This window comes from Maniola hyperantus, chromosome 8, assembly GCF_902806685.2.
Source record: "Maniola hyperantus chromosome 8, iAphHyp1.2, whole genome shotgun sequence".
Classification (NCBI taxonomy): domain Eukaryota; kingdom Metazoa; phylum Arthropoda; class Insecta; order Lepidoptera; family Nymphalidae; genus Maniola; species Maniola hyperantus.
In genome coordinates this window covers 15,344,683-15,368,097 of record NC_048543.1, presented here as the reverse complement: position 1 = coordinate 15,368,097, position 23,415 = coordinate 15,344,683, and the positions used below count along the sequence as shown (strand labels likewise).

General features: G+C 40.0%; 3 protein-coding genes across 3 annotated transcripts in view; 2 read left to right on the top strand and 1 right to left on the bottom strand.

Annotated features, from left to right (window-relative positions):
• The window catches only part of Caf1-105 (chromatin assembly factor 1, p105 subunit), a 120,845-nt gene that overhangs the window by 86,586 nt on the left and 10,844 nt on the right, over window positions 1-23,415 (top strand). The window lies entirely within an intron of this gene.
• LOC117984684 (paramyosin) lies at window positions 187-9,936 on the bottom strand. The gene is made up of 9 exons (XM_069500492.1): window positions 9,890-9,936; window positions 9,149-9,358; window positions 8,445-8,598; window positions 7,010-7,162; window positions 5,860-5,923; window positions 3,094-3,221; window positions 2,704-2,846; window positions 2,049-2,228; window positions 187-1,361 (listed from the first exon to the last, which is right to left on the bottom strand). The coding sequence occupies exons 2-9, from the start codon at window positions 9,187-9,189 to the stop codon at window positions 1,268-1,270; spliced, it is 957 nt and encodes a 318-aa protein (XP_069356593.1). The 5' UTR covers window positions 9,190-9,358; window positions 9,890-9,936; the 3' UTR covers window positions 187-1,267.
• The window catches only part of LOC117984682 (embryonic polarity protein dorsal-like), a 49,966-nt gene continuing 36,759 nt past the window's right edge, over window positions 10,209-23,415 (top strand). The window contains exons 1-2 of the mRNA XM_069500357.1: window positions 10,209-10,236; window positions 11,536-11,682. Of these exons, the coding sequence (XP_069356458.1) occupies window positions 10,224-10,236; window positions 11,536-11,682 (160 nt within the window). The 5' untranslated portion in view covers window positions 10,209-10,223. The remainder of the gene's footprint in view (window positions 10,237-11,535; window positions 11,683-23,415) is intronic.

Below are 23,415 nucleotides of genomic sequence, written 5' to 3'. Positions count from 1 at the left end.
TTTAACTTTTTGTGTCAACATGTCAAAAGTACGTGAACCGTACTTTTGACATGACGGTTGACTCAGAGTTAAAATGGCACGTGAGGAGTCTTTTGTACGGACTGTATATTATTATGATTTCTAAGGCAATAAAACCATTATTTCGTAAATATTATTTTATTAGTAGGTAAACAATTCTTAAAAAACTAAGTCTAGAAACTTACCTAGAAAGTACATACCTAATAGCCTCGAAAAATACATAAGTACTTAATACAATACCTATTAATAATAATAATAAGCCACCAAAATTACAACAAACATACATACCAATATCTGTATAATTATCTTCTAAAACAATCTTCAAACATTTCATATTTAAAGGCTCTCCCTTAGGGCTAGCGCAGACGAGGGACTGTTGTCCGCGGACGACAAAAGTCCCTCATCTTTTAGTAAGGTACGCTGTACCTACTCGCTACTATTAATCCATCGTGTGTGTTATGCGATACAATTCTTAGTGATCCACTTTTGTCCCCCGCAGACAATAATGCCTCGTCTGTGCTGGCCGTTATACTGATTTACTTGCAAAATACCGTCAAAATCTCCGAATTAATTCTTTGATGCATTTTCTGATTGCTTCATTTTAAAATTCTCGTCGGTAATATGGGAAACTATACCTATATACTAATATTCTGTAAAAGTAAACTGTCCATTATACGTCCGTACATAATTTGCTCAATCATGACTGATGATACAGATAATTAACTATCCGGATTATCATCCATTAGACCGAAAATTAGGGGCCGGGATGAAACTCCGCACCTACTTACGGAACGCCTTCTAGGCCGATGTCTACCACTAAGCTGTCATCGCTTTGGCATTTATGCCATTATGGGCTCAATACAAAAAAAAATCCTGTTAAGCCAGATGAGGAAAATAGATGAAGTATACTTACTTTAATTTGATTTGCGAAAATTTCGGAGCTTGGTATAAGGGAGAGCGTTCAAATATTAAAGCCGTTACATTTTGTTGTGCAAACATGCGCGAGACTTTTCCGTGATAAGCACTTTTCTGAGTCATTCTTAAATATCACAAATATTATGTTTCAAAGTGATTCATCCGCAACATACATAAGAATTATGATCCACACTTGCATAATCAATAATCACTCCGTTATACCTACCTTCCAAAGGTATGTAACTAAGTATTTCTCTATCACGACAATGTTCTACAGCTATGTGGATAACTGTAGCACATATTATGACATAATATTATCTATCCACCAGTAAGATTAACATCCATGTCTCGCCGGGATGAAGGACCACAGTACAGCTTCCTGAATGGAGAGGGGGTGACGGAACCAAGACCGAGCCGCGCCCAGCATCCTACAAGAAAAGATCTTTCTATAAAAATGCATTGCTATATTTTTGGATTTGCTCGAATTTCTGGAATTTGATTCTTGGGTTTGGAACTATCGTAGCTTTAGTTTTAAGTACGTATTAGTTATCACCACTATATCTTACAAATTAAATTTTGACAATCAGTATTACCTATTCTGAATAAATAATTGAGTTTGATAAGGAGGCTGTCAAAAGAATTCAGCTGGACTGGGCAGCATGTTCAGAGCTACGTCAGGTCTTCTAATCAATATGATCAAAGCCTTAACACTGAAGTCTTTCATGAGTGTGTCTTACCTGTAAAGACGTATGGAGCGGAAATGGGGACACTGACAGTCTCAGCGCGCTATGGAGCGAACTGTGTTGGGTATCTCTCTCAGGGATAAAATGGAACGAGAAAATTCGCAGAAGAACAAAACCGACCGAAGCTCAAAGGATTAGCAGGCTGAAGTGGCAATGGGTAGGTCATGTCACCGACGGCGAATCGACGCAGTTCTGGAGTGGAGACCACGAACCAGTAAGCGCAGTGTAGGACGATCTTCAGCCGGTTGGACCGATGACCTGAAGTAGGTGGATGAGGCAGACGGAGGACAGTCATTGGTCACGCGCGAAGAAAAGGCCTATGTCCGGCTGTGGTCGACGCATACAGGCTGATCGATTGGATTGAAATCTCACTTGGTGAGCGGGCGGGGCCACCAGTCGAGCTGCTCGCGCGTGGTCTTCAGCTCGAGCTCCACGTGCCTCAGCTGTGCGCGCAGGTCCTCCACCACGCCGCGCAGCGCGCTCGTCTGCTGCGCGGTCAGCGACGCGCGCGCGCTCAGCACTGAGCGCTCGCGTGAGCACCGCTCGCGGGCCCTGGAACATCAGCATCTCAACAGATAACCAGATTATTATTATGTTTATTTTTATTTTATTCAGATACAAGTTAGCCCTTGACTGCAATCTCACCTGGTGGTATATGATAATGCAGCCTAAGATGATAGCGGGCTAATCTGGAAGGGGTATGGCAGTTTTGTTTAAACCCATGCCCCTTTGGTTTCTCCACGGCATCGTACTGGAACGCTAAATCACTTGGCGGCACGGCTTTGCCGGTAGGGTGGTAGCTAGCCACGGCCGAAACCTCTCACCAGACCAGACCAGAAATTTAGAAATTATAAAATCCCAAATCCCTGCCAGGAATTGAACCCGGGACCTTGCACTAATATGACCACTGCGCCAGGGAGGATTCTCATAACTAGATTATTATAACTAGTAGTTCGCATTGAACTAACCAAACTAAAACTTAAATCGCTCGGGCTTTGACTTAACTCAGACTTTATACCCTACTCACGCTCTCTCCAGCTCGAGTTGTTCCGTGACTTGGTCGAGTTGTCGCAGCTTGTGGTCGTGGTCGCGGCGCAGCGCGGCGGCCTGCGTGTGCGCAGACGCCAGCAGCGCCTCGTGCTGCGACAGCTCCTCTTCCAGCGACGACAACTGAAAGTTACAACGACAAATTCTGAGCTGTTTTAGTTACATGGAATATCACAAGTTTTTCGTAATGTTAGCATAGATTAATGGAGAGATCTGTCGTAAAATTTCTACCCATTTAAAAGTGGAAAAGTGGTCAGCTCTAGTGAATATTATGGGACTCCGAGAGGACCCCTTTTTGTGAAGTCTCTTCCAGTAAGCTCGTCCGGCAGTGAGCTGGATAGTCTCATTGCAAAGCTGAGAGCAACATTACCCGCTGGAAGGCTGTGTCGGCGTGCGCGCGCGCGTCCTGGCTGGCGGCGCGCTCCAGCGACAGCGCCTGCTCGAGGCACGCGTGCGCGGCGCGCAGGCACTCCAGCTCGTTGCGGCAGTTGCGCCAACCTGACGTCATAATATTTCATCATCATCATCATCATCTCATCATCGTTACAACCCTGCCGGCTCACTACGGCACGCGGCTTCTCTCCGAATGAGAAGGGTTTGGCCGTAGTCCATCACTTGCCACCAGGTCTGTGCATTTGCATTGCAAGCATTATATTGCAAGTCTATAAATTTAAAAAAACAACGAAAAAAAAAATTCGAGCTCGTCAGATATTAAGTGAACCCTCAAGTAGCTCTTATGCAAAAGGCTGACGATTTGGACACGACCAAATGTCATTGCTGATTTCGTCAACTTTGTGACATTTCCATATGTCACGCTCAAATATTGTCAGATTATTGAAATTGACACTTTTCTGCGTGTAATTAACTCACCTTTCTTTAATCTGACGCGCTCGAGTAAATCCCAAAATCCCCGCTTGGGCTCCCCTACCAAGTATTAAATGTGTTACAAGTTATGTGTGATGATGATGATGATGATCAACCCTTCGCCGGCTCACTATAGAGCACGGGTCTCCTCTCAGAGTGAGAATGGCTTTGGCCATTATTCTACCACGCTGACCATGTGCGGATTAGTAGACTTCACACACCTTTAAGAACATTATGGAGAACTCTCAGGCATGCAGGTTTCCTCACGATGTTTTCCTTCACCGTTAAAGCAAGTGATATTTAATTACTTAAAACGACCTCCGATTAGAAGGCGGACGTCCTAACCACTAGGCTATCACAGCTTTTAGCAGCAAAGCACAAGTTATGTGTGTTGTAGCTTTAATCCAATGATAAGGAATACCTACTACTTGCACGTTATCTAAATCATAATAACATTGTAGTTCAGCGGTTATCGAGGCAAGTCAAGGTCTGCAAGTGACCGAACGCGATGACTACACATTGGGAAAATGTGATGAGGATAAATTAAAAATAAATGCTCGCAGACTCCGCCCACAAACCCAAGATACATACAACGAGATCTACCATTTTCCTTTAGCGCACGTGTTCGTACAATAACATTATGTCTAATTTCGTTTGATTTTTAGGGTTCCGTAGTAAAACAAGGAAACCTTATAGTTTCGTACGCCCAGTCCGTTTGTCCGTCTGCCTGTCTGTCTGTGTGTCACAGCTATTTTAAAATACCGGTCAAATGCGATTATCAGACACGAAGCATTCCGTACAAGTAGGTACAATCGTACAAGATATAAAACTTTTTTTAATTTTCGTGGCAGCCATTTTGAAAACTTTATTAGAATAGAAATACACACTCTGTAAAAATTTTAACGCTCCAGGCTCTACCTGTTACGGTTTATGAGATGCAGTCCGCTGACAGACAGACAGACGGGCGGAACGCAGAGGCTTATTATTAGGGTCTCGTTGGCACCGTTCGGGTACGGAACCCTAAAACAACGGTGATAAGAACTCCTAGCCTAAATATATAAAAAGAAAAGCTGACTGACTGACTGACTGACTGATCGATCTATCAACGCACAGCTCAAACTACTGGACGGATCGGGCTGTTTGGCATGCAGATAGCTATTATGACGTAGGCATCCGCTAAGAATTTTGAAAATTCAACCCCAAAGTGGTGAAATAGTGGTTTTAAATTTGTGTAGTCTACGCGGACGAAGTCGCGTGCATAAGCTAGCCCTATATACGAAACGAATGGAGCACGCGGGAGGCGCAACGAGTTATCGCTGGCTGTCGAGCGACGAAACGATACCCTATCCGCGGAAATAAGTGCATAGCGCTCTCTCTGTTACATACAAATGATAGAGGCAAAATTGCGTTAGCTGCGCAAGTCCATGGCGCGTGGACGTCCTACAAGAGACCTATGTCCAGCAGTGAGTCTATTGGTTGATGATGATGAAATGAAGAATAATGATTATCGTATAACCCTAAAATTAATGGGGTTTAAGAACTACGTAAGTAGTTAGTAGGTACAAACAAAACTACTTATAGTTACTTGATATAGGAACTACGTATCCAAGTAGAGTAGGTACGTCAAATCTATGAGTCCAACTTCTAGGAAGGCTTTGACTTAGTTGTTTATAAAATATTATAGGCATAAATGTCAATGACTTTGCATATTTTTATTAGAATGAATAGGTAAATACTCTGGACTCTGAAAAAATCAGTAGGTACCCTTATTATAAAATGCGAAAGTATGTTTTTTTTATAATTTTTTAGTGTTTTACCTACACTTCAAGGAAATTACTAAATAATTTTAAATACATATCAAAAATTGCGTAACCGGCAGGAATCGAACCTGCATCTTCTGGGTTCGCGCCCGATGCCTTGACCAACTCGGCCACGGTTTCGCTTACCTTATAAAAGTATGTTTGTTTGTTAGTTTATTGGTTTGTTGGTTTGTCCTTCAATCACGTCGCAACGGTGCAACGGATTGACGTGATTTTTTGCATGGGTATAGAAAAAGACCTGGAGAGTGACATGGGCAAACTTTTTATCCCGGAAAATCAGAGTTCCCACGGGATTTTTAAAAACCTAATTCCACGCGGACGAAGTCACGGGCTAGTAACATATATTTTTGCATTTCACCCACTTCCTGTAGGCACTTGACCGAACGCATTTGGCCAATGTACCTATACTAGACTAGGTAACTAAGTAGATATTATAAAGCACTTATTCTCACCGATGCTCATCTCGGACGCGCGATCTTCGGCTGAGCTTACATCTTGTTCAAGTGCATATTTTTCCTGGAAATAATAAAGGATTTTTTTATAATTTTAACGAATAATATTAGATTTTGATGTATCGTGCAAAATGTCGAAAAAATTCGACTGTAATCCACACCGTCGGCACCCTTGATGCACGTCGGACTTGCACTTGGCCGGTTTTTAGAAATATTATTCAAAAGATATAGAATAGAATAGAATAGAAATGTACATTTATTGGTTGATCCAACACACGATAAACACAAATATTTACAAAAAACATTCCTTAAAAGCTAATCCAACAAATACGTAGGTACCTAGTGTCTACAATGTGTCGTGCCATCGAAAAGGCCCACTCGAGATCACTTACCGCATTCTATACTTTATCCGAGGAAAGAATTTAGTATTGCGCTCTCTTTGAAACTAAATCCCATACAAAATGGTAGAGGCAAAAATCTCAGTGGGCGCTTACCATTTTGTGACATCCAACCAATTAATATAATTATATTATAATCATAATCTAATAATAATCTATATATAAAAGGAAATGATGACTGACTGACTGACTGATAGATCTATCAACGCACAGCTCAAACTACAGGACGGATGGTGCTGAAATTTGGCATGCAGATAGATATTATGACGTAGGCATCCGCTAAGGAAGGATTTTTGAACATTCAACCCCTAAGCGGGTGAATTTGGGGTTTTAAATTTGTGTGGTCCACGCGGACGAAGTCGCGAGCATAAGCTAGTAATCACTATGTATAATAATGAGTATACCTATATACTAAGCTGTGATAGCCTTGTGGTTAGGACGTCCGCCTTCTAATCAGAGGTCGGGGGTTCGATCCTGGGCACGCACCTCTAACATTTCGGAGCAATGTGCGTTTTAAGTAATTAAATATCACTTGCTTTAACGCTGAAGGAAAACATCGTGAGGAAACCTGCATGCCTGAGAGTTGTACATAATGTTCTCAAAGGTGTGTGAAGTCTACCAATCCGCAGATGGCCAGCGTGGTAGACTATGACCAAAACCCTTCTCACTCTGAGAGGAGACCCGTGCTCTGTAGTGAGCCGGCGATGGGTTGATCATGATGATGATGATGATACTAAGTATAGCTATAATACCTTTTCGAGCACAGCCTTCTCCGCGTCCCTGTCTTTGAGCAAGTTCTTCAGCCTGTCCAGCTCGCGCATGGCTTGCCGCACCTTGTCGTTGTCGGAGTCCAGCAACGACTTCAACACGCACACTTGGATGCGGAGGCGCTCCGAGCATGACACCTGAACATTTCAAAACCATTTACTTATTTAATTTTTTTTAATGGAGATAGCGAGCAAACGAGCAGGCGGGTCACCTGATGTTAAGTGATTACCGCCGCTCATGAACATTTGCAGCATCAGAGGAACCGCCGATGCGTTGCCGGCCTTTCAGGAATTTGTTGGTCCGCCCCTTGAATAACCCCATGTTGTATAATAATCTAAAGGTAACACCGCCGAAGGGAGTTGATTCCACAGTTTGATATGTGCGTGGAAAAAAGGATCTGGCACAACGGGTGGTCGAAGTGCTCCAGAAACCCAGGTGGTGATGGTGGAATTGATTGCGGTGGCGTGCGCAAGCTTTCAGCTCGAAATCTTGCTAGGAATGTTTTTTGCAATGTACCTACAAGAGATGCATATTATATCATTTAATCGACCAAGTTGAATCAATTCCTCGCTCTTCATAATAATTCCTCATTATATAGCGCGATAGTCTGATGGTTGGCTCCATCTGTTATGTATATGTATATGTATATGTATATGTACTCCTTTTTGTAACAAGATTTAGGTTACATCATAGCCATACCTTATACATGGGCATAGATGTGTCCAATTATATATATATATATATATATATATATATATATATATATATATATAATTGGACACATCTATGTTATATATTATATATATATATATATATATATATATATATATATATATATATATATATATATATATATATATATATATAAGTAAGTATAATATGTGTGAATTTGTATATATTATTAACATATAGAATAGATAGATTAGATAAGTACAATTGAAATAATTCCGTGGCGCCACCCGAATCAGGGTTCCTACTGAAAACCAGCGCTGTATGTTTTTGTACTTGTGCAAGACATATGGCATTTATGCTGAGTAGGGACCTTTTTTTCGGGTTGTGCCACACATGACATGGTTTATTTCGGCGCTTCTTCTACTTGAGGTCTTTTGACTTTACTACTCAAGTATAAGAGGCGCCGGGATAACCTAACCTAATAATGGTAATGTGTGGTACAGCCTTAAAAAATAAACGTTTTTCTTTCTTTCTTCTTTCTTCTTTATATGGATATAAGTCCCGTAAATTGCTATTGCGCTGGAACCATGTCTGATTAACATCGAAATATACCATCAGCTCGAAACTTTACCCTAGTGCTGATGTCACTAAAATGGCGGCCACGCGTTTCTGCACAGCATCGTATCGGAACGCTAAATCGCTTGGAGGCACGGCTTTGGCGATAGGGTGGTAACCAGATATGGGTACCTGAGACTCCAAGGTCTTCCTCAAGCATCGTATCTCGTCGCGGCGCCGCCTCCACGCCACCACCAGCATGAAGCGCCCGATCCTCGCCGTAGCCTCCTCCTCCGGCAGGCTGCGGAGCCCTGGAGAATGCACCGTGGCCAGCTTTGAATCTTTCCTGTTTTTTAAGTTTTAAGAATTTGATTTTTGCTGATTATACTTATTTACTCTAGCCCTACTGTCGTAATTTTATAGTTGCAGTGGCAATCGCAATCACCTCTGAAATTATCTGAATGGCTGTCAGTTCTTACTAAGTACTGGCTAAAAAGAACAATCTCAGCAAGAATCCCATTATTCCAAGCCAGTCGCAACATTTGCGCGTGGCGATCTATCCTTGATCGAGCAATTACAAATTCTAAAATAATTAAGTCATGTATTACCCAGACCAACTTTTCGCTCTTATGACATTTCAAGATCTCTACCTAAGTTTACAAGCTTAGTTCTATTGAGAAGAACCCGCAAAAATAGAAATTCAGGGATAAGTATCTAGAGTGGCAATGAGTGGGGCACATAGGTAATTCGAAAAACCAATAGACCTTAGGGTCCCAAGGTGCTAGAATGGCAATATTGCAGTGTAAAGCGTAGCTTTGGCAGGGGGCAAAATGACATCTTAAAAGAATCTATAGAAAGCGTCTATAGATGGTCATTAGATAAGTATCTATAAGGACCTGTCCTTTTTGATCCTCTTCGTCGGAGTCAAGTCTTCCATGGAAACCGCTTTGGGGCCAATCTTGACGGGTCTGGCTGGAGTGGAGCGATACTTTTCGAGGCAGCTCCTGATCCTGACGAGGTTGGGGCTCGGCGCGCAGGGCTTGGCTGTGAACTTGTTGACTGGAGCCGAGAACAGCTGCTTCTTGGGGTGAACTGGATGAACGCGCCTGGATGGACATAATTTTTTTTGAGAATACTTAATACTAAATAATAAACTTTATGAAGACGATCTGCTTTTGGACTGCAAAAAAATTATTTGAATGCGATTTTATTGATGTTATTCTAACATTGGACTACTGCGCGTAGATGAGCTTCGAATACGATAAAAATTAAGGTCTTCGACTGCAGTTGTAGTACCTACCTACTCAGATGGATGTAGAATTATTGATTGGCAAAAGTTTGGTAGTTAGTAGTAGATGAAGTTAACTAAGACATTAAGCGAATTGGTAACTATAGTCTATAGGCATTGTAAAAGGCAAAGAGGGCTAACTACAAAGATCCATGGAGGAACACTTGGGCCCGCAAAAGGCTGTAACTAGCGCCGATGATGATGCCATAACTTTCGATAGGCACACCAAACCTTAATCAATTGTTAATTTAACTCCTGTATACATTTTGGTTTCCTTAAACATTTATCTCAAGTCATTCACACATCCTAAACAATATACTTAATTTGATTCAAATTTTTACCTCCTTACCTCTATCGACTACGTTAGTGTAATGAGCCAACTTGTTCCCCATGACGTGGAACCAAACACACATACACACATACACACAACAAGGAAAATAAATAATAAAAGGTATTTTTGTAGTTTTGACTTATAGCGAAGTGGCGGTCGCGAGGATCACACTACTGCACAGATTTTCACAATGATGCTGGAGTGATTCGAGTGTTGAGAAAAATACATTAAGTATAAAGACAATATAATTGTTATGCAATATATTTTTAGGTACGTGTGATTTTTTTAATTACAGTTTTAAGACGCTTAGATGTGACTGTGTGTGTGTGTGTTTCAAATATTTATTTTCACCATGTTCGGAACAGGTGAGTTTCATGAATTTTCTACTAAATGTTAAACTAAGTAAGAAAATAAGTACCTAGGTACCTATCCAGTTTCTCTATTGTCTAGTCCACGTCATGCATAAACATCTGAATAATTAAGGCTTACCAAGTTAAAATTGCATATATCCTATTGGTAGATACCTATTTAAATAAAGGTTTGATTAAAATCGATCGCGACGAAGTTCCTGAATTTCACGCGGGAAAAGCCTTATAGATGTCCTTATGATCACATCTTATGACTGTTAAAGCTGCTTGGTTTTCATTTCATTTCCAAGCTAAAAATTAAACGTCGTACCTACTTAATATTAAAGATGAGCGTTATTGGCTATTTCTGGCAACGGTTAATCTACAGTTATTTAGTTTCAATACCAATATTGATAACCGTTGCCGAATATCGGTATCAGAGTTGTGTTTCAACTAATTTAATATGCGCAACGCGCAGCGGTTTCCGTAGTAGTAACTAAGCTAGCTGCCGTATCAATACCGTCTGTATAGCTAGCGCGCGCATATTCACTAAAATAAAACCAATTTTACTTTCATGAATATCGTGAAGTAATCACAACCTTAAGTTCATAGCAGCAAAGTTTAATTATAATGATCATTGACATAGGTCAAACTATAGTGGACGCCTGCACGAATAGTTTGACACAATCCAGTTAACCAAAAACATTTCACGAAGATTGATAAACCAAAGAGGACCTTATCTCTATTACTCTAAGGCTAACTGTATTAAAATTGATAGATCAAAGTGTAATGGACAAGTACTTGTACAGTTAAGCCTTAGCTTAATAGAAATAAGGTCGGCTTTGGTTTATCAAGTTCTTAGTTACTAAGCCGGTAGCCAATAACCGCTCCTTCTCAGCTTTCAGTGAAAAAAAGAAAGAGAAGGCATAATTATTGCGTTTCTAGTTACCAAAAAACCAAACAATGCATTGTCAGTTGCCAGTTGGCAGCGTTGCGTTGTCAGGTGGTTCGTCATAGATGTTAGCTGATAACCGTTGTTAGCTACGACAATAACGCTACGGTACGCTATAGGCACGGCAGCGGTTTTCAGTTAAGTTAAGCTATAGCGGACACATGTCTACTTAATATACTTACTTATACAAATAAGTAATATAAAATTAAACAACACGCTTGCCCTGTCAAAAATTATGATAATTATATTAATATTACTATACAGCCGTATTTTTTTTTCGACATTTTGCACGATAAACGAGTAGAGTAGAGTAGTCCAGTTTTTTAATTATTAAGACTTGTTCATAAAGTTGCATCTGTCCTCAGCGCTGAAATATAAAGGCCCTCACCTGAGCGGCGTGGCGTGCAGGCTGCCGCGCTCGGCCGAGCTGTCGCCCGCGCCGGCGCGCGCCAGGGGCGACGCGCTCTGCGGGATCTTGACTCCTTCTGGCATCATTCTACTGCTGCAAGACGGTAAGTTCGTGTTATGGTTCGGCTTCACTATCGGGATTCAGCAAATGATTCGTAAAATTGCGAATTGTGTAGCTGACGGCAATCGTACCGCACAACGAAAAGGTCGTCATGTCGCGACGGGATCAGGGAAATGATAGTCATGTCGCTCAGGGAACAAAGAAAAGATCTGGGATCAGGGAGGTGATCGTCATGTCGCGCACGGAAACCGCTGGCGGCCGTCGAATAAACGATAGACAGAAAAGCAATCGAATTACTTTACTAATAGGTAAGTACTTACTCCTTGTCTTCCTTTTAAATTAACTTTAGAAAATGTTATTAAATAAAAATAAATGTAACAGCCTCTCGATTTTTTCGCTTGAATTTGATTGAATGACAGATTTGACAACAGTGATTTAAGTTTTCTTGTGGTTTTCTTATTTCAAATTTTATTTTAGTAGGTATGTACCTAAGTAGGTACCTATGTGGCCAGCCTAGAATAATTATAAAGTAGGTACTTAGAGGGAATTCCAACATCAATGGTGGCCAGCCACCCAGGATTTCCTGAGTTGTCTTAAATTTCACTCACCGGCTTGCATCATGGCATGCATGCACTACACCAATAGATATGTCCACAGCTGGACATGGGTCTCTTGTACTTCCACATGCCATTGTCTTGTACCGCCCCATCCAGCGGCTCCCTGCGACTCTACGGGTTCAACTTCGTATGGGTGACCCCAACTCTATAAGTAGGTACTTGTGTATAACAGTAGAAACCTTTGCCAAGTTGCATTGAGAGTTGAGACCCTAGCTTTATCTATAGGTGAAAACTTGTGTAATAAAAAACCGGAACCCTGTGTGTGCCAGTCCGACTCGCACTTGTCCGATTTTTTATGAATTCTCAACATCTGAGGGTCGCATTAACCCACAACGGTTTAACCGATTTTGATGAAATTTGGCACAGAGTTAGCTTACATCCCGGGGAAGGACACAGCTTTATTATCCCGGAAAATAAAAGTTCCCATGGGATTTTTAAAAAACATAAATCCACGCGGTCGAAGTCGCGGGCATCATCTAGTAGTTAATATTTTAATAGGTTTTATATACCTAGTTAATAAAATTATGTCGCCAAAATTATCATGCGCAGGCAACACGTGTAAACTCTACCTTGCCCTAATTAACACCCTAAAAATTAATAAAGTGATTAAAAATCAACCAGAAGGAATCGTTTAGGGTCATTTAGGGTGTTGTATAGGGCGCCTACCTGTTCGATGTAATCAGGAATAATTTAATGTAGCTAGGGAATGTCGCGTCGGGCGGGCGGGCGGCGCCTTGCCCGTCGCCCGGCAGTTCGGCGCGCCGCGCTGGTGGGCGGTGGCAGGGCTTAGGGGGACCTAGTAAGTACCTTTAAAGGGATGCCTGTGGTACTAACTATAGTGTGGTTGGTACCTAATACCCAGTTAGTAGACATGGAAAATAGAATCCATATTTCCATAAGTAGGTTTTTTTATTTTTTATTTTTTTTATTCATTATAGGTGTACGCTTGACCACAATCACACCTGATGGGAAGTGATGATGTGGCCTAAGATGGGACGCGTTTACCTAGAAGATGCCTATTCACTCTTGTTTTAAAGATACCCGGGTATAACTACAATAATATTATAAATGCGAAAGTGTGTCTGTCTGTGTGTCCGTCCGTATGTCTGTAAGCTTTTCACAGCCCAACAGTTTAACCGATTTGATGAAATTTGGTACAAAGTTAGCTTACACCCCTGGGATGGACACAGGCTTTACTCCTGGGAAATCAAAGATTTCCCACGGGATTCTTAAAGGTCTATCTGTTCTACCGATTTACATGAAATTTAGCACAGAGGTAGCTTGCGTCTCGTAAATTGACACAGGCAACTTTTTATCCCGGAAAATCAAAGAGTTCCTCCTGGATTTTGAAACCATCTAAATCCACAAGGACGAATCGCGGGCATCATTTAGTAGAAATATATTTTATTTAATTAAACTATTACAAGTACCTATCTACCGACATACTTTTGTATTATTAAATCAAAAATGCATCTAGTTACTACTAGTTCAGAATGAATCCAAAGAAACCGTAATGAATCCGTAAATATCAAAAAGATCCAGCAAGAACTCATTTCTTCTTCTTCTTCAAGTCTCATTTCTTTTTCTTCTTCTTCATGTTTCAAAACCAAAGAAAGCTCAATTTATATTCGATTCGATTGCAAAGTTTATGCAATTGCATCGATTTTGCTAAGGGATGGCAAATGACTACCTATTAGGTATATATACTGAACCCTCGATCCCAGTGCTGTAATCATGTATTTATTATCTCATTTTGAGGCAGGTCAAGAACCTAGCCCTCATTTAGCGCGCACTCAAAAAGCAACACGGCCCTCGCCTGAAGGGATGCAAGCTAAATGCAACGTTTCTCCAAAGTATTAGACCACTGGGTCCAAAAATATTTAGAGCTTTCATCGATAAAGTGCGTAATTAATTAATTTTGTTTTATTTCCTACTAGACTAGATGATGCCCGCGACTTCGTTTGCGTGTATTTAGCTTTTGAAAAATCCGTGGGAACTACCGCAAATACCGTATTGAGGTTGTAGTAATGTATAGAAGTTTCTGGGACCAACAATTCGTTAGCGTGATTCAGGCTTTATAGTGAGTGATTGAAGATACTTGTGGTGATATCTAGTAAAATCTTTATGAGTTGCTTTCAATCAGGTCCGTATCGCGTGATTCTTTCGAATGAGTGTGAAAAGCGTCATCTAGTGTCAACATGTGGCGACTGCCACACATTTATTGTCTACTTCTAGGCGTGTCACTTACTGTATAACTTGGGGTAAGTAATTTTTACGCATTACAAAGGGTGGTGCTGGTAGGGTTGTTGAAGTTTTGAGTTTGGAGCCAACACGGCGGTCGGCGCGCTCGCTTGGCGCCACACGCAACGGACCTAGGCGCGTCGCGGTGCCGCGGCGACTGACTCACGTAGCGCCGCCATTGCTACACTGAAACTGGCGCTACTTTCTAATTACAATGTTTGTTATTCAATATTCCATATCCATTTATATCGAACAGGAAAAATTGTTTTTAACTGTAGATATCACAAGTTGTGATTGTTAAGTATATTGATGGTGGAATATATGAATTTGGAATTAAAATCAATCTACAAAATGTATTGTTTGTACTTACGACAAAATAGGTACAACGGAAGTGTTTGATAAAATTCTACCTTTTAAAGAACTTAATTTCTAATGTGGACTTAAAATAAGCACAAAAAAAACTTCCAAAGTATTTTTACCGATTTTTTTGAAATAATTAATTATAATATGTCCTAGTTTCACCTCCTTTCGCCATTGCACTTTATAGCCCTACACACGTATAAAATAGAAATAAAAATTACCTGTAGTAATACGTAGTATCCCAGTATAATGAGAGTAAACAACATAAATTATCATCCTTACTCTATATTAGTAGTTAGTATATAAGTATTCCTAATGGTTCCTAAATAGATTTAACGCGATGAGTCATGCTCCGAAATCTAGTTACCGAAATACGCTGAAATTGTACACCCACGCTCTGAAATATCCTATGAAGCCTTCTGACTCATACTCGGGAATACGTTCAACCTACACAAGATAAAATTATTAAGTAGGTAGGTACCTATTCATGAACGTTCAACGTACTTTCTACTGGATTCAACTGGATCCAATATTTTTTTGCCCATTTCTTAATGCTAAAAATATAAGTGTTCAGTCACCGAAAGGACAAATGAAAACGGATACCCATTTTCATTTTCAATACAATATAATATTTTTATTATAATATATTACCCTTCTGCCGCATTTTTGCCGTCTGCATTAAAAAAATGTTTCCGACTTGACTGTAGTCTGTGCAGCATCTGTGCACAATCTTCTAGAATGTAATGTAAAAGGTCAAGAACCCAGAACCAAAAACTAGTTTAAAAATATATAACAAAAATATCACAGGGAAAAGGCGGGGAAAAAAAAGTTATGGTTAATGTTTTATACAATTTAATTTACATAAAATCGCTACTGTGCGTGCTTGCTAAAACATTAAAGTTAATATAAAAATAGTTTAAATCCAGTTACATAAGTAACAAATTGTTTAATTTATTATTTTCCACTTTTTCTTGAGACAGAAAAGTTTGAAATAATGGCGCGCGACTCGCGCATGCGTCGTCCGCCCACGTCGCACGCACCTTGTGACCTCGGTAGCCAATCATAACAAACGGCAGTAGTGTGACGTTTTCCTTGATTGCACACAGACGTGTTTTTATCAAATTGTCGTTCACTTCGCAAAAGTTGTAACTTCAGACGATCGTGTCTAAATTGTAACAAGTTATTTATATTTTGCAAAATTGTGCGTTATCGTTTGTGATATTCGAGCCCGCCGTACGATCAGTGTGTTACAATAACAAAGTCGCATTCGAGATAACCTGTTTCTTAATTCTTGGAAGCGTGCATGCTGAGTTCGAGACGAGACCTTGATAACTAGTTCCTTGGACGAATGAAGAGACAGTTATTATAGGATCATGCTCGAGGAGGTACGTCTTTAGTTTACGTATTGCAAACTCGACCGTGCGTGTTTATGAAAATAGTTTCGTTTGGTGCGTTCAAAGTTCGATTCCAGGGCTCGAAATCGGTTTAGTGCAAATCGGCTTGTGAAATGACGTTAATGTGTGCAACGTAGTGAGGTGTCCGGAGGAGCTACGCTCGTAGGAACGTGCGATGGACATCAGCGGAGGTACTGAGCAACTGCTGTGTAAGAACCTGCATGTCTGTTAGTTCTTCCCCGAGAATCTTCACCCGCGCCTGGCACTTTGCACTTAGTTTTTTTAAATCCCACTATGCTAAGTATTTCAGTAGCTAGGTCTTCCAGCCAGTAGCAGTACTGTAAATATTAGCATCATTCCCAGCCTGTTAGTCAGCTGTATGTATGGGTTTCTAAAAATATCCTAAATCCGAGCCGCACCAACAGCCAAGGAAAGTCTTGTCTGCGTTTAGTTATTGCTATTTAACTAGTTGGAAGTCAAAAGAAATCTTTTACTGATAGTGTAGACCATATAAAATAGAAAATATAGAATGTGAAAGTTTTAGGTACCTAGAAGTTATTTAGAACCTATTTGTTGCCTCTGTCCATTCTCCTTTCTATTAAATTGCCAGCAATGCAGAATATAAAAATCCAAGACAACTCCAGAAGCTTTAACTTTTCACTATTTAACTTTTAACAACAACTAAGTAAGTAATTATAACAGATAAATTTTTATACCTACTAATTTATACTATAAAGTAACAATAACTATTGTAATGTATTCATTTTGATGATGAACTATTAATCATACCTACATTAAAAAGCAATAATAGATAAGTACCTATAATATGACAATTAAAAGATAACTATTGTTTATGAAATAAAATTGAAACACCAGTCTTGTTCTATTATCTATAATCTGTCTTTAAGGAGTAGTTAAAGTATGAGTATACTGTGTAGTACATGGCAGAAAACAATGTACATCAGCCTTTAGAATGACATTTCGGCTTTGTAGAGCGTTGTCTCTGTCACTCATACCTATATGAAGTTTTGTTGGTCTCAACGACAGAGATAATGCTCTACAAATCCGCTATCTCCATCTAAAAGTCGATCTATATTATTTCTAGTCTTTAAACTAGGTAAGAGTAGTTAAAGTATGAGTACAGTATGCGGCAGAAAATAATGTACATCAGCCTTTAGAATGACATTTCAGCTTTGTAAAGTGTTGCCTCTACAACTTATACCTATATGACGTTTAGTCTGCCTCAACGACAGAGATAGTGCTCTACAAATCCGCTATCTCCATCTAAAAGTCAATCTACATTATTTCTAGTCTTTAAACTAGGTAGGAGTAGTTAAAGTATGAGTACAGTATGCGGCAGAAAATAATGTACATCAGCCTTTAGAATGACATTTCGGCTTTGCAGACCGTTGTCTCTGTCACTCATACCTATATGAAGTTTTGTTGGTCTCAATGACAGAGAGAATGCTCTACAAACCCACTATCTCCTTCTAAAAGTTGATCTACATTATTTCCTGCTGTATACTGTAGTTCATAGAATCTCAATAATCCAGCACTTCAATAGGCCAACACGTACAATAATCTGGTATAGGCACAGCACTACAAGTTGCACAAAAACAATCCTCAATTATTTTAAAAGTATGTAATTACTAATTAGCGTATGTAACTATGTAAAGCTGTGGTAGCCTAGTGGTTAGGGCATCAGCCTTCTAATCGGAGGTCGGTGGTTCGATCCTGGGCACGCACCTCTTAACTTTTCGGAGTTATGTGCATTTTATATAATTAAATATCACTTGCTTTAACAGTGAAGGAAAACATCATGAGGAAACCTGCATGCCCGAGAGTTCTCCATAATGTTCTCAAAGGTGTGTGAAGTCTTCCAATCCCGCATATGGCTAGCATGGTAGACTATGGCCAAAACCCTTCACACGCTGAGAGGAGACCCATGCTCTGTAGTGAGCCGGCGATGGGTTGATCATGATGATGATGCAGTAGCTAAGTAATTGCTCCTGTATTGGTATCAGTACTTGTGTTTAGTTGTTTTTGTTAAGTACTTATCTACAACAGATAGACTTACAACTATGCATGTTCTTACTTCTTATGCATAAGTATTTAATTATAATTTACATATTACTATGGTGATTGGAATAAGGTTCACTTGAGTTGGCCTTCAGGAGAAAGCAAACACATCTACTTTAGATCATCGTTTATTGGCCACTGACTTCTATTTTACATGTACCAAAATGCAATTTTAAACCGAACAACATAATATTAACTAGTTATATAGTTCCATTAATATAATAAATGCCAAAACGTCTTTGTCTGTCTGTTACATACTCACAGCTTCAGCTCATCTTCACAAATGTTGATAAAATTCAGCATCACTATATTATAAGTATAAAACTATAAATCTTGTATATATATAAAAGGAAAAGCTGACTAACTTACTGACTGATCTATTAACACACAGCTCAAAACACCTACTAGACGGATTGGGCTGAATTTTGGCATATATAGTAATAAATAAATAAATAATTATTTATTTATTGGTGCACACTATACGTAATAAACGCCTCATAAGGTCGTACCTACTACCTACAAAACACCGTACTATCGTGCTTCAGGTATTTCTACCAGCATAATACTTTATCATAAGGGAAATACGGGCAATAGGTAATAATGTTAATTTATTCCAACTCCAGGTACAAATGGAAAAATTTCATAATTTATGGAATTAACAAAATTAATGTCGATTGTTTATTTTGCGCCTAAGTATTATCTAAATATATATATAAAAGGAAAAGGTGACTGACTGACTGATCTATCAACGTACAGCTCAAACCACTGCACTGGACGGATACCCACCTGGGTCTACCTTGCAGTTTTATGATGTGCAAACGACATCCAATCTAAAGGGTGGTTCGAATTTTTCACTTTACTTGTGCCGCAAGACCTGCCTTCGTAAGTTGGTACCCAAAATTATAGTCAACTAGGTAGCTTACGCTCGCGACTTCGTCCGCGTGGACTACACAAATTACAAACCCCTATTTCACCCCCTTAGGGGTTAAATTTTTGAAAATCCTTTCTTAGCAGATGTCTACCTCATAATAGCTAACTGCATGCCAAATTTCAGCCCGATCCGTCCAGTAGTTTGAGCTGTGCGTTGCTAGATCAGTCAGTCAGTCTAATTGTAGGTTGAAGTCCGGTTTTACAAAGTCGATTTCACTGAGTTTTTCAATTTTCTCGAACGTTATCGAAAGTTTACAGATTGACCCCTGGGGTTTATTTTAGGTATTTCGTGATCCATGAACATTGTTTACATTAACTATTAATAAATATATAATATACTTAATTAATAAGAGCGTTATCATTATAAAATGGGGTTTCTGCAATGTTACGTAGCCATTATAGATAAGGGTCCAAATTATAGTAGAGCTATGAATCCTATCCCAGTCGTTCGCATGGCTTCAAGCAGATAAGTCGACTTGTTCATAGTGCTCTCTTAAATCTGTAATTTTTATAGTCACATACAACTTGCAATATTATTTTTATCTTATTAATTTGTGGAAATGTGTTAATTGAGTGTTAAATTGGTTGTTAAAATTTTGACTTAGCTCTATCTAACCATCTAATTTCATTAGCTAATAATGACGATATTTTTGGGAGGATTCATATGTGCGGGTAACTTTTATTTATTTATTTTGAAATCTTTATTGCATACATATACAGAGGAAACAGGAAAAACCCGGCCAAGTGCGAGTCGGACTCGCATACGAAGGGTTCCGTACCATCGTACGAGATACTTTTACACTTTTATGTGCAACGCAACACAAGTCGATGATAACAGCGCTATCTATGTGATTTAGTAGATGTAACCACAAATTCACGGTTTTCGGATTTTTTCCTTTATATTATGCTATAAGACCTAACTACCTAGGCAATTCTATGGTCTGCCAGTGCCAAGAGTGGGCTTTAGTCAATAGCTACATGTTCGAACTTTGGTCTACGAATCTCAAATGTTTGGTGAACATTAATTTATTAACTATAAATCAATGTTGGTGAATCGTAAAACTGTCTGGGCACGGCTTGACACATCCCAGAAACTTTACTCACAAGTGAAATAACTTATTTGATGTTTTCTTGTAACTCATCATTAACATCAAGATCAACCCATCGCCATTCGTCAGCTCACTACTGAGGACAGGTCTCGTGTCAGAATGAATAGGTGTTGTATAGAAGCAGGCGTTACTTTGCGGAAGTCCATGATGTATACAATGAACCAAAAGCTTAATTTGCTGTAATCCGCTGAAACAGGTCGACTCTGTATGATGCAACATGCAGCATGCGAAATGCACAGCCCGCCCTCCCACTGCTAACCATGCAGGAAAAAGCAGCCACTAGGCAAGCAATACGCACCGCCACCACGCAGCACCACACAAATCCCAAAACACAGTCGACGCACGTTTCGCCCCGACACCGGAGCATCCTCAGGAGATGTAGACCTTACAGTGCACTTGCACTTTGCAATTGTGCTTAGGGTTTAGGTCACAGCCCGCGGGCCGCGACGCTGGCCAAGTGCGGATTGGCAGACTTCAAACACCTTTTTTTTATTTTTATTCAGATACAAGTTAGCCCTTGACTGCAATCTCACCTGGTGGTATATGATAATGCAGCCTAAGATGGATGCGGGCTAACCTGGAAGGGGTATGGCAGTTTTTATTAAACCCATACCCCTTTGGTTTCTACACGGCATCGTACCGGAACGCTAAATCGCTTGGCGGCACGGCTTTGCCGGTAGGGTGGTAACTAGCCACGGCCGAAGCCTCCCACCAGACCAGACCAGAAATTTAGAAATTATAAAATTCCAAACCCCTGCCAGGAATCGAACCCGGGACCTCCCACTATTAAGACCACAGCGCTCACCACTGCGCCAGGGAGGTCGTCAAAATATTAACCTCTGAGAATATTATGGAGAACTCTCAAGCATGCAGGCTGGTTAAAGCAAGTGATATTTAATTGCTTAAAACGCACAATAACTCCGAAAAGTTAGAGGTTCGTCCCCGGGATCAAACCACCGATAGACGTCCACTGATGGACTTAGGTCTCTTGTAGGGACTTCCACACGCCACGGTCTTGCGCCGCCTGAATCCAGCGGCTCCCTGCGACTCGTCTGATGTCGTCCGTCCACCTAGTGGAGGGTCTTCCAACACTGCGTCTTCCGGTGCGAGGTCGCCATTCCAGCATCTTGCGACCCCCACGTCTATCGGTTTTACGAACTATGTGCCCTGCACATTGCCACTTCAGCTTCGCAATCCGTTGAGCTACGTCGGTTACTCTAGTTCTCCTACGGATCTCCTCATGTCTGATTTGATCACGTAGAGAAACTCCAAGCATAGCTCTCTCCATCGCCCGCTGAGTGACTCTGAGCTTTCGTATGAGGCCCATAGTTAGCGTCCTTGTCTCGGATCCATATGTCATCACTACACTACATCACTTTTATAAAATAACGAAAGTCTGGCACGCGCTGGCTCTTAGTCCATATTCTTTGGTCGTTAGTGTGACATGTCGCGATTCGCTAGCAATTCTATGGAGATAATTTGGTAGTGGTGCACCATTGACTTATAATAGTAGGTATAGACGAGGGCTGACAAACGAAATCACATTGGTCACGTGGCCTGGTTTGCACACATATATACACATGTATGTTTCTAACTACGAAATGTAGAAAAAAGTTTTATAATATATCAGTTTTCTGTTTTCTGTATTTATATTCAGTTTTTCGACTTCAGTTTATTATAAACCTTAACACTTGAACACAAAGTTTAATGATTGCAAAATAATTAGGTATATTTAAGACCTCTTGTTATCTAAATATATAAAAGGTGACTGACTGACTTACTGATCTATCAACGCAAAGCCCAAACTACTTGACGGATCGGACTGAAATTTGGCATGCAGATAGCTATTATGACGTAGGCATCCGCTAATCTGAAAATTCATTTCCTAAGGGGGTGAAATAACGGTTTGTAATGTGTGTAGCCCAAGCGGACGAAGTCGCGAGCATAAGCTAGTCGACAATAAATTTAAATTATTCGAATTTTTCAAATGACAACAAAAACATTTTTCTAAAGCTAAGCAATAAGTCTAAAAATTTGAGTAGCTTTTTGCCTGATATTTTTCGGACAACATTTGAAGCACATATCATTTCTTGAACATTTTATATCAATGTGGTGCACGTTTAAAACCGGTGATCTTTGACCAAGTCGCTGTGCTTGCTGTAGTAGGGTACTCGTAGTGCACGTTTAGATTAGATGATCAATTGATCAGGTGTCGGTGTTGGCTGTGTACTTAGTAGAGCACATGAGATCAGGTGATCATTTGATCAGGTACCGGTGTTTGTTCGCAGAGGGCGCTCTGCCGGTAGAGCGGAGTGTCGGCGAACAGCCCACCAACCTGAATATTAGCGATGTCAGTGAGTATCTCATTGTTACCACCACGTACCACGGACACGTTAAATGCACCCGTAGATTTATACAATAAACTAGCTGATCCATCCCGAAAATCGGACGATTTTTCAGCTCCGGAGTCGGGTTTTGATGCTTGGCGTTCCAAGTCCGGAGTTCCGGAGTTTCGAAACTTCATTAAAATTTTTGATTGTGATTAAATAAATAATACGTTTGATTTGAATAGTTAGAAAGATAAAAATGAAGCTTAATTTTAAGACTTTGTCAAATTGATTTGAATAATATTTTTCTTTTAGATTTTTTAAATTAAATTTCTCATACTAGGTATGGTAATAACGTATGGTAATAATTTGGTGAATTTAATGTAGGCGAGGTAGAGGTTGTAGAGGATGTTTCAATCCAAGACCGAATGATGATTTATTGTTTTAATAAAGAAAGGGTTAATCGAAAAATCTTAATTTCAGTTTAATAAAGATTAATATAAATTTCAGTTTATAGAGATATAAGATTTCACTTTTTTATCCGTTCTACAAATATCCAAAACGCATGATATTGCAGCCGCCATGTTAATTTCGACTGTGACGTCACATGGATTGAAATCGTAATGTATGTCACTAAGAAAACATGCTTACCAATCTGTGTGACGTCATGACAGCTCATGAAGATGGCGGGTAGCGTTTCCGCGGCGAAATTTGAAATG

Excerpts from the sequence above, each read along its gene's own strand:
- LOC117984684 (XM_069500492.1), bottom strand. The coding sequence starts at position 9,189 with ATGGAAGACTTGACTCCGACGAAGAGGATCAAAAAGGACAG. Across the intron at positions 5,924-7,009 it reads AGAAGGCTGTGCTCGAAAAG|GAAAAATATGCACTTGAACA; the intron begins GTATTATAGCTA and ends TATTATTTCCAG. Across the intron at positions 3,222-5,859 it reads CGCGTCCGAGATGAGCATCG|GTTGGCGCAACTGCCGCAAC; the intron begins GTGAGAATAAGT and ends TTATGACGTCAG.